The 10624-nt window shown below is 35.3% G+C and overlaps 2 protein-coding genes across 3 annotated transcripts; one reads left to right on the top strand and one right to left on the bottom strand.

Annotated features, from left to right (window-relative positions):
- On the bottom strand, positions 1-3713 carry LOC143579162 (uncharacterized). Of its 2 annotated transcripts, XM_077062544.1 has the most exons (8): positions 3180-3713; positions 2398-2480; positions 2108-2208; positions 1651-2030; positions 1370-1564; positions 1096-1289; positions 318-471; positions 1-238 (listed from the first exon to the last, which is right to left on the bottom strand). In XM_077062544.1, the coding sequence occupies exons 2-8, from the start codon at positions 2457-2459 to the stop codon at positions 20-22; spliced, it is 1305 nt and encodes a 434-aa protein (XP_076918659.1). In that variant the 5' UTR covers positions 2460-2480; positions 3180-3713; the 3' UTR covers positions 1-19. The 2 variants fall into 2 exon arrangements, with proteins under 2 accessions (XP_076918659.1, XP_076918660.1); XM_077062545.1 differs by having other exon boundaries at positions 1651-2026; positions 2108-2480; positions 3180-3712.
- Positions 3714-9191: 5478 nt separating this feature from the next.
- On the top strand, positions 9192-10088 carry LOC143579154 (uncharacterized). The gene has a single exon (XM_077062538.1). The coding sequence runs from the start codon at positions 9192-9194 to the stop codon at positions 10086-10088; it is 897 nt and encodes a 298-aa protein (XP_076918653.1).
- The last annotated feature ends 536 nt before the right edge of the window (positions 10089-10624 follow it).

Below are 10624 nucleotides of genomic sequence, written 5' to 3'. Positions count from 1 at the left end.
ATTTGTCAATGTTCATTGACTATACTCGAGTCAACAACTCGTACACGTTATTACCATAGTTTCCAGGTACATGTTTCAGCATTTTAAAGATTCTTCGACTTCCTAAAAAGTCAACGCGCTTGATTTTCAAGTAACCACACTCCGCGGTTTCTTTGCTTGAGTACATGGACCGAAGCTTGTCCGCATGCCGAGAATCAGTGTGGATGGCTAACTCTATCTCAGATGTTGACATGTTTTCCTAAATATAACATGAACAATAACCAAATGTTTAATATGTATCATTAATGTTTTTACATATGACCAATAATAATTGTTACCTGATAAAATGAGTAAATATGATCTAGCAACTGTGTACATTTGAACCCCATGTCACTGAAAAACGTCCTGGAAGTGGGGCCCATCTCGCCCAACCGGTCCACAGGAAACAATATTGTAATGAAGTGGTTACCGAAAACCAGCTCACTTTTCTCCATGCGTGAATAGAAAAATAAACTAATTCGTTAAAAAAAACAACAAATTTTTTTTGCGGGTTAACTAAACACCATGACCCGCTTGAGCCTGAGCCCGAGCCCAATTTAAATCGCTACAAATCTGCCTATATTTTCACTTGTACTCCTACGTGAATCAACACAAGGTGTAAGAAAACTAGGGGTGTAACAAACTGAGCCGAACCTGAGCTTAAGCTCGGCTCGTTTAACTTACGAAAGCTTGAGCTCAGCTCATTTTTTAGTATACATATGAAGGAGCTCAACTCATTTTATATACCAAATAGTATTTTTAAAATTTATATATTTTTTTATATATTTTCTGTTAGTAATGCTTATATAAAAGATAATATATACTAAGTAGGTTTTTTATTTGGCATAATTTTACATACTATTATAATTATTATGCAAATCTATATTTAATATTTTTAATCAAACTTGTATAAATAACATACATTATTCAGCTCGAGCTCGATAAGCGAAGCTCGATTTTATTAATTAAACGAGTTTATTTGTAGGCTCGAGTTTAGCTCCTTTAAGCTCGGCTCAGTTCGAGCTTTTCTGGAGTAACTCACAAGCAGCTTAAAGAAAACATAATGCAAAAAGTAACCTCTCGGACAATGGTCGTAAGAAATTCACAAAACACGCATCGGGTCCGTTAACACTTTCGTTTGCATCATCCAAACTAAACGAGTCCATACAGACAGATGCAGTTGACGGCGGCTCAGACATAGTCCAGTTGATTGAATCAAGAAGGATGGTTTGGGCTAACGGTTTTACCGGTCTTTGACTTTGACCCACAAGCTTCAAACACAATACAATTTTCGAGTTTCATTACATGCTCAGTTTCATAAAAAATTTCAACATAAATGTAATGATATTACCCGTCGATTCCTGACCCCCTCTTTTGCAAGTATCGCGATTCTTTCTTTCTCTTTGTAGCTTGATTTCTTGTTATAATCGTGTTCATCCCGAGAAACATTCCCAAGAATCATTCCTACGTGGCGTGCCAGGTCATCGGACAAGTGGACGAGCCTTTGTGACCGAGTCTCCTTCACTGTCTTCAGAACCCATTGAGGCTGAAATGTATCATGTACCAAACAGTTAATAACTTAAAACATATAAACACGTACATCATATATGCATAACATTCAACAACAATTACCGTAACGATATTATTGGAATGGCCAACATATTTTAGAACCGAAGAACCGTCACACACTACAAGAGATGCATCATGACCAACTGACCATTGGTTTGTTACCATAGCACCTTCTTCGATTGCAGCTTCGACAACCTTGTTCCGAAGCTTAGTTGAAACATCCGGGTCAACATAAATTGTTTGACCCGACAAAACCGAGCCTCTTCTCTTTTGCTCTTCGAATGAATGTAATTTTGATTTTGTGATCAAGTTACGTTGTTTTACATTTTCAAGCATGGCAACGGAAAGACAAGGATTCCCGCTACGGCTCATATTTAAATTATCCTTAGCCATGTGATTGTCTCCAAAACTCTTAACAACGTACAGCGATTCGTTCAGTCTTACTAAACATATGGAAAAGAATAATTTTAGTTTGATTAACAAAGTATTTTTTGTTAATTAGAAGTATAAGTTTTTGTACCGTTTCTTCTCACACTATCGACAAACCATCCAAGTGTAACGATGTATGCACCCTCTTTCGCTCCGTGCTTTAATACATGCTCGGATTTAAGGTCTAGGGAGCTGTATATACAAGTTAAGTGTTCAATGTGAAATGATATTAGTTAGAGGGGTATAGATTTTACAACATTTGGAATAAGTATCTGAGTCATCTTGACATAAGCATGTTCTAATGCTAATGTATACGGCAAAATCGACAGAAAATCACAAGATAAATATTAAAATGAAGATGGAAAAGGATATTTGAACTACCAGATGTGTACAACGAGGATGAAAATGAGGAGTGAATTGACCACCCAATCTCTCAGTTGCATCCATCACTTGTTTTCTTGCTTCTGTAAGTCAACATCAACAATGAAAAAGTCAGAGATTTGGCCAGCAAGACTTTTTCTAAACATTATGTAAGACAAGTAGATGAAACCAAACACCAAAGTTGATTAGTTCATATATATTACAACCATATAAGTTGATTAGTTCATATTAACTAACAATATATCCACTTCATGCTGACAAAAGCGAAATAACCACCGAAATGACTTTATGTTTTCGTAAAAACTGAACTTTCGGTTTTGCATGTAACTATAAACGAAAAACCGAATCAGACTTATAGATTTTCTACTTTTATATTAAATTTGAAGTATTTTGTAGCAGTTTAATACATGATTTAACCCAAACGGTTTAACCGGAATGTATAATAATCAGTTAATTATTAACTAACAAAAACAAATTATGACCAAATTCATTATTTTAGGTTAACCTTTTTTTTTTCAGTCCAAAATTTTCAAGCCAAGATAGCAAAACCAAAACCAAACTCTACACCAACCAGAAAACCAAAAAACCGACTCATGCACACCCCTACGTAAAGTTTTAACTTGTTTGACCACGAGTCAAAATCGTTCAAGAACATCAACCAAAAAATGTGCAATCTTTAGGACCATGATCACTTGAAGCTCAAATCAAAGATATAAATGATAAGATTACAAATTTACAATACAATATATATGATTAAAGCCTTAAAAGGGAGATTAACTCACCTTTAGATAAACCAGTAACACAAATAAGCAAACCAGAAAATGGAGCATTTGAGTTTGTCTTTGGCTTTGAGGTTGATGAACGTGGAGGTTGAAAATCTTTAAAAGAATTAGAACCCACTTTACAATTAACATCAACATACATCTTTGAACATCCCTTGGTAGTAACAACCTCCATATGGGTTTTCAATATTTTGAACTCAAAACAAAACAAATGATCAAGAAAACCAATAACAAATGGTTGGTTTAAAAAGGTTGGAAATTAAAAAGGAGAATATAATTAAAGGGGTTTTGTTTTGTGTATTGAAAATATGGAAAGGGGTATTCAAAATTATGAAACCAATGGAGTCAAATCTTCTGGAATATTATTATTATTATGCATAAAAGTGGTTGTAAGCATGAGTTTGTTAAAGCTTTTTTGATGGTGTCGGGTCAAGAAAAAGATGAATTTGGGTGGTATTTGAAGTGACGAGTGACCACTTTATAGATTCACGCCATTGAAGATTTCTGTTTCATCAATTGCAATGATCATGACCTTTGTTGTGTTGCTACAAATTTTCAAATGACTCCCTCGCTTTAAATACAAAAATATATTTTATTTAATGTAGTTTTTTGTTTTTATGCTAAATATTTATGTATATGGAAATTTATATAAATGAGTATTTGGATGGTTAAATTTATCAAGATAAAGGTTAGTGTTTTATTTTTGACTAATACATGTTCACCGAATGGTCGCGGAGGAAATGATGCGTGGATATTTGAGTACTGAGTGTATCATATACCGGTTATGTGGATAACCTAAAAAAGTGTTACGTGGTATCTTTGGACATAATATGTACTTAAGAGTTAGTTTAATGTTTTTTTAGCCGGCGTCTTACTCTTAAAAATTTCAAGTAGCATGTTTTAAGTTTTCATGTGAAACATATGATATATACTGGGTGTTCAAATAAATTTATTTGAAGTATTCTAAATTATGTATCTTGTAGATGTTTATTACTTATTATTGTAGTCAATTTTTATTTGATGCTTTTGATTATATTTTTGTGAGTTACTTTTATGTAAACTAAAATAAAAATCCCTAATATTTTTATATGTTAAAGAATTAAATTTTCTTCTTATAACAAGATTTATGTTTCTTAGTAAATAGTAGGTATATGGAAAAAGGGCAACTTTAATATGTGGATTTGTCGCAGGTAAATATGTGTTAAAAGACACATAAAAACACATTAGATTTAAAGAGCGGTGCAAACAAGATAATGTTTTAAGTATGAAATGTTAGAAAAGTCGTTACAATTAAAGCTTGGACACATGTTGAAGATAGATGCTTAAGACTAATGGGAGGGTATAATTGCCGATAAGGTTGGTAAATTAATGGAATGCGTGCTTATGGCATTATAATTAAGTTTGAAAAAGGAAATAAACAAACCTTTTTTTCTAGTTTGTATTTGAACAGATAAATGAATCACGGTGAACGTGAAATCGGAAAAAAAAAAGAGTCAAAATCGGATCAAAATGTAGAAACAATAACGATTAAGTTTTATGCTTTCGTAAAACCCGAACTTTCAGTTGGGTTTGTGTAAAATTAAAAACCGAAAAAAGAGAAACAAATCAAATTAATGGGTTTTCATTTTTAATTTTGAATTAAGTAGTTTTACGAGAATATAAAAATAGTGTTACCCAAAAGAGAGTCAAACCTAAAGGTTTTAAGCTCAAATTTATTATTTGGGTCGATATTTTTACGCCTAGAAACCTTAAACCCAAATGGCAAAACCGAAAAAACTGAAACCAACCAAATCAAACCTAAAGGTTTTCAAAAACTCAAAACCAAAATTGGGTTTTTGGTTCAGTTTTAGCCAAAACCCAACCCATACCAACCCTTGTGGGTTGCACACCCCTAGAATAAACGCAAATAATTAAACAAACAAATTTATATATTCATGCTCATGCTAGTTTAACGTTTTGAATGAAAAACCAACCTTCATGAACAAATTACTAATGATTTTTTTTAAATGTAAATGAGTGAACGGTGCATTCATTTAAGTAAACAAACATAAAATAGTTTTCATGGGATTTTGAATTTAGACAAAATATAAATTATCAAATTTGAAGATATATAACCAAATAGGGATTACGGGAAGGATAGTAAAAGGGGGAATTTGTTAATTGTTATGCTTTTGTCAGTTTTCCACAAAAGCAAAGTGAATATAAAGAATCAAAGCATGTTTTGTGTATTGACATTTGTACAAACTTATTTTTTCAAAATTATGAAACGAATGTTGTCAAAACTTTCTAAAATGAGAGAGTATCTTTACTCTTCAACAAATTTTTGTTGTTAACATTAGTGACATGTTAGGTTTTCCCTACCCTATTCTCTAAACCTTTTTTAATTAATTAATTTCATCTATGTAGATAACTAAACTTTCCTAAATCTTTCATTTTTATTCAATGAACGGCTAATTTAGATCACTGACGGGGCACTGACCCACCCGATTATTTTCATTTCACCCTTAGGAGGACTACACCTATAGGTTTAGAAAACCCTTTGGCCCAACTTGAGCCTCCTATTTTTTTGTTTTAAGACCATCCTCTATACAATACGGTTTTGAAGCCCCTCCACAGTGTCACGTCAGCATCACGTGAGCACTGGGGGGCATCAAAACCCCACCCAAAGATGTCCTTCTGTGGTGAGGGGGCTATGAAGCCCCTTTAATTTTTATTTTTTTAATATAATCACAAAACCAACAAATTTATTAATACAATAGTAATAAAAATCAAACTATATTAAATAAAAAAACATAAAAATAAAAAACATACATATAAAAAAAAGTAGAACTAATATTCCTCGTCCTCGTTTGCGTATTTTGCCATTATCCTTGCTTTTTTTTCCTCCAAAAACGCCCGTGTGGGTCCATTTAGATGGGAGAGATCCTTTGCGAGAAGCTTGAAATCATTTTCTCGTTGCCGCTCCGAGTTAGCTTTCTTTCTTTATGCATGGCTTTCTATTCTGCATGCATCGCTTTTCTTTCTTCATGCATTATCTTGAGTTCATTTTTTTAGTGTTTTTTCGCATCAGCAAACTCTTTAAGTGCAAGCTCCAAGTTGTCAAAACGCGCGCTCACATCGAAATTCATCGAGGATATCGTTCTAGACGAAGATCCCCCACCGCTAGCCGCCTCCTAGGCCTTTTCTCTTCCTACCGGGCGTGGCAACTCATCCGGTTCATAAAAAAAATCGGGATCAATATCGTTTAAGTTAAATTGAGAACGAGCATCCGACCCGGCTTGAGACGACGATTAATTGGCCGAAGTAGACGTTATTTTTTTACCATTTGGACGGTTGCGATGAAGATGTCGGGGCCGGATGCCACTTTGGCGAGCTCGTGCATTTCCTCCAAATTTCCAACATACCGAAATCGTGACCATGAAGGGCCTTGTATTGTTTTAAGCAAGTCTCAATGAGGTCGACATCGTTCATGCAGCTTCCTTTATTGTTTGTAACGCGATTGTTAAATTTGTAGAAGTTCATTCTTTAGCATTGCCTTCCATTTTTTGGAGACGGAATCACCCCCGTGGTAGCGACCTCGACCAATTATCTCAAAGAACTTACTACGTATTTCTTCCCAAAATACCGTGTTGGGTTTACCGTCACCTACGATACATATAAAGGCTTAGTATTAGTAAACAAAAAAAATAAAACATGAAATATATATAAATAATTTGATGATTTACCTTCAATTGAGTATTCGGATAAGTCGATCCACGCTTGCGCCAACGCCGCTTCCTCATCATCTTCCCACTTTTTTCTTTCAACCCTTTCGGTAGTTGTTTGACCGACATCAACCTTCTTTTTATGACTTCATTTGCGACGAACTTGCGGTTCGTCTACTCAGGTTTCGGGAACTTGGGTTTCGGGTATTTGGCTTTGGGTTAGCGGAGGCATAAACGACATTGGCATTCGATACAACATACCGTTGGGAAACAGTTGCATGGTTGTAGACATTGGGGGTCGATGTTGGTTGGCATAGAAAGGGTTATGAGGGTCATTGTTATTTGAGAGCACACTAGCCCAAAACAATTGAGCCGGATCCCACGGGTTCGGGTTTGAGCTCGAGCTTGTGTTAGGGTCGAGCTCGAGCTTTTGTTCGGGTTTAGGTTTGAGAAATGATCCATGGTAGAAAGTTGAGAGATTTTTAGAGTGAAATTTAAGAGTTTGTTTGAGTAAGCATTGAAAATATGGTTTGTATTATATAGAAAATAATTACATTAAAAAAAATTGTAAGTTTACGTTAAGGTAACCGTTGAGGAGGGGGCACCCATTTTTCTCTCCACCGCGCCGGCTGTTGGGACGATGGGCAGGAACGACGCCCCGCCACCAAGGGCACCTCTTGGTGGTGTTCAGCGCCTAAGGGCGTCCGCCATCATCCATCACCGTGCCCCATAACGAGTGGTTTAAGTGGAACTTAAACACAAGACATTCCCTTGTTATAATAAAGAAATTAATTAATTTCAGTAAGTTAAGGCTTATATAAGAATTTCTAAACCATTTTCCTATGAACAATATTTTATTGGCAATCCTATTTGTAATTAATTAGTTCATATCAATCTTTTAGTTGATAACATATATGAAAGTAATTTCGTATTTTGGAAATAGGGTTAATCAAATTGATTATTGAGGGTGGTCTGTTAGTGCACGGTTTTGCGTCTTGAGTCTTTGTAATTGTCGTTAACGTATTTGTCGTTTGTTTTATGTAATAAACAATTATTATTTCATGTAGTTCGTTAATGTATTAGGCCAGTTCGCTAAGGATGTTTAGCGAACTAGTCCTTAAGTTAAGTTTCCCCTGATTCGTTAGGGAATGTTAACGAATCAGGGGGTGTTTCGTCTTATTAATGTATGTAACGAAGTAGCGTCTGGTTCGCTAGGGGATGTTAGCGAACCAGACCTATCTTCTATAAATAGTGAACACTGTTCACTCATAATTTAAGTTTAAAGAGTTAATTAACGAATCTCTGTCCAAATCTTCTCTCGATCTTCATCCTTAATATTATACAATTACTGATATACATATACTACTAATATATAAACATCTACAACACTTAATCATACGTAATTACGAGCAAGATCTATAGTTAAAGTATTAATCGATTACGCACAGATCTGAGATCTGTTATTGTTATTGTTACGAGATTGATACACATACGGGATCCAACATGGTCAAGCATTTGCTTTATCAATACTCTTTATTAGGTACATTATAAAATCCACTATTTTTTTTACTAATAACCCTGAATTACTCTAAAATCATTACTTGACCGCGATGCCCAACGTTCGTGACAAAATTTCTTTGTTTGAGTTGAAGACACTCAAACCTTTAAGCATAAAGACTTAAAAAGTTCATTGTTACAACATATCCATAAGCAGCATGCGCATGCCAACTTCTACGATTGATAACGCTACGAGAGTATCACATCACACTAACCAGTAAAACATACATTTAAATTAAGGCACACTTACCTCTTATCTCTTTCGATATAAAAGACATTTATGACTTGAAAATGTAAGAGGTGAAGAAAATTGATTCATGCACGTGCTAATATGAAGGCTAGTTAACGGTTACTTTATTTTGATTAAGTCAAGTTTGTTAAAGTCCTGATCTTATGTGATCAGTTAAGTCCTTTCCTATTTTCTAGTTTAGTTCTGTTGTAAAACTCTTTATTTAAGAAAGTCATTGATTGTTGATGTAATTCAAGCTTGTCATTAATAAAAACCCTGGCCTTCAAAGTCTATCGTATCCTTAATACTCATCTAATATCCATTAAATCTAGTTAAATTTGGTATCAGAGCTTCAACTCATGATCCTTTATCATTCTTATTCTTACCCTATGGCAGATCATACCAGCACTCTTCCAACTGCTGCTACTCTAATTCCCATATTCAAAGGATAAGGTTATGAATATTGGAGTATACGTATGAAGACGATTTTAAGATCTCGTGATCTTTGGAACCTGTTTCAAGATGGTGTTGATGATAAAGAGAAAGATGTTGCTCAAGAATGCTCAGAAATGTGATGCTCCTGCAATGGCTATCATTCAACAAGCTGTGCATGACCAATTGTTCTCTAGGGTTGCAGCAGCTTCCACAACCAAAGAAGCGTGGGAAATTCTCAAGATGGAATTTGAAGGAGATTCAAAAGTTAAAGTTGTGAAATTGCAGGGACTTAGAAGTGACTTTGAGAATCTCTCCATGAAAGAAGGTGAGCCCATTGGCGAATACTTTGGGCGTGTTATGGCTCTGGTTAGCCAGAAAAGAGCATTTGGAGAAACCATTGGCGACCAAACAGTGGTTGAGAAGATACTTAGGAACTTAACTCCTAAGTTTGACTATGTCGTGCCATCAATTGAGGTGGCATATGACCTGTCCACTCTTACCCCAGTCAAACTCATGGGGTGTCTTCAATCTCAAGAGGAAAGAATTAACAGTAGAACCCCTGAGAAGAAGAATGGAAGTGATGAACATTCCATTCAAGCAATGCATGATTCGAGGGGTAATGGGTCAAGAGGCAGAGGCCGACTCTCCTTTAGGGGAAGAGGCCGAGAAAGAAGCAGCCAAGACAAGTCTAAGATCCCTCATTGTACCCATTGCAACAAATATGGGCATTTTAAGAAAGATTGTTGGTATAACGATGAGCAATCCGCTATTATTGCCAAAGAAAAAGATGAAAATGAGGAAGATGAAGAAAGACTATTTATGGCAATCACTGATGACAAGTTTGTCTTGGTAAATGAAACTAAGAAAAGAAGTAACAACAACACTCTTTGGTTCTTAGATTCAGGAGCTTCCAATCATATGACTGGCTGCAAAGAGAGTTTCACTGAGCTTGATGAAAGCTTCCAGATGATAGTTCAATTGTGAGACATGGAGGAGCTAACGGTTCATGGAAAGGGAACAGTCAAGATTGAATCATCAAATGGTAATTCTAGATTTTTAGATGATTTTTATTATGCTCCTCGGGTTGGTTATAATTTGTTGAGTGTGGGACAACTTATGAGAAAAGGGTACTCATTGTTGTTTGATGGTGACCAATGTCATTAAAAGTAAAACCACTGGCTTAACTTTAATTGTTGTCCCAATTCAAAACAATAACATGTTTTTGTTGGATGCCAATAAGTCAGGAACAAACACCAACTCTACTGATTCTCCTATTGATGAAGTTTCAATGCTTTGGCATAAAAGATATGGCCATTAACACTTCCAGAGCTTGAAACTTCTTCATGACAAGAGAATGGTGTTTGGCTTACCCATTATTCAACATGCTGAAAAATGTCAAGACTGTGTTGTTGGTAAGAAAAGTAAAGAATCGTTTTCGTATAAGTCTTGGAGAGCCACAAGGAGACTAGAGCTAATCCACACTGATCTTTGTGGAGCCATGCAAGTGCCTAGTCTTGGAG

This window comes from Bidens hawaiensis, unplaced genomic scaffold (assembly GCF_021521415.1).
Source record: "Bidens hawaiensis isolate Kalapana, Puna unplaced genomic scaffold, B.hawaiensis_p1.1 tig00029625_1, whole genome shotgun sequence".
Classification (NCBI taxonomy): Eukaryota; Viridiplantae; Streptophyta; class Magnoliopsida; order Asterales; family Asteraceae; genus Bidens; species Bidens hawaiensis.
The sequence above is the reverse complement of the archived record's forward strand: the minus strand, read 5'-3'. Positions and strand labels throughout refer to the sequence as shown.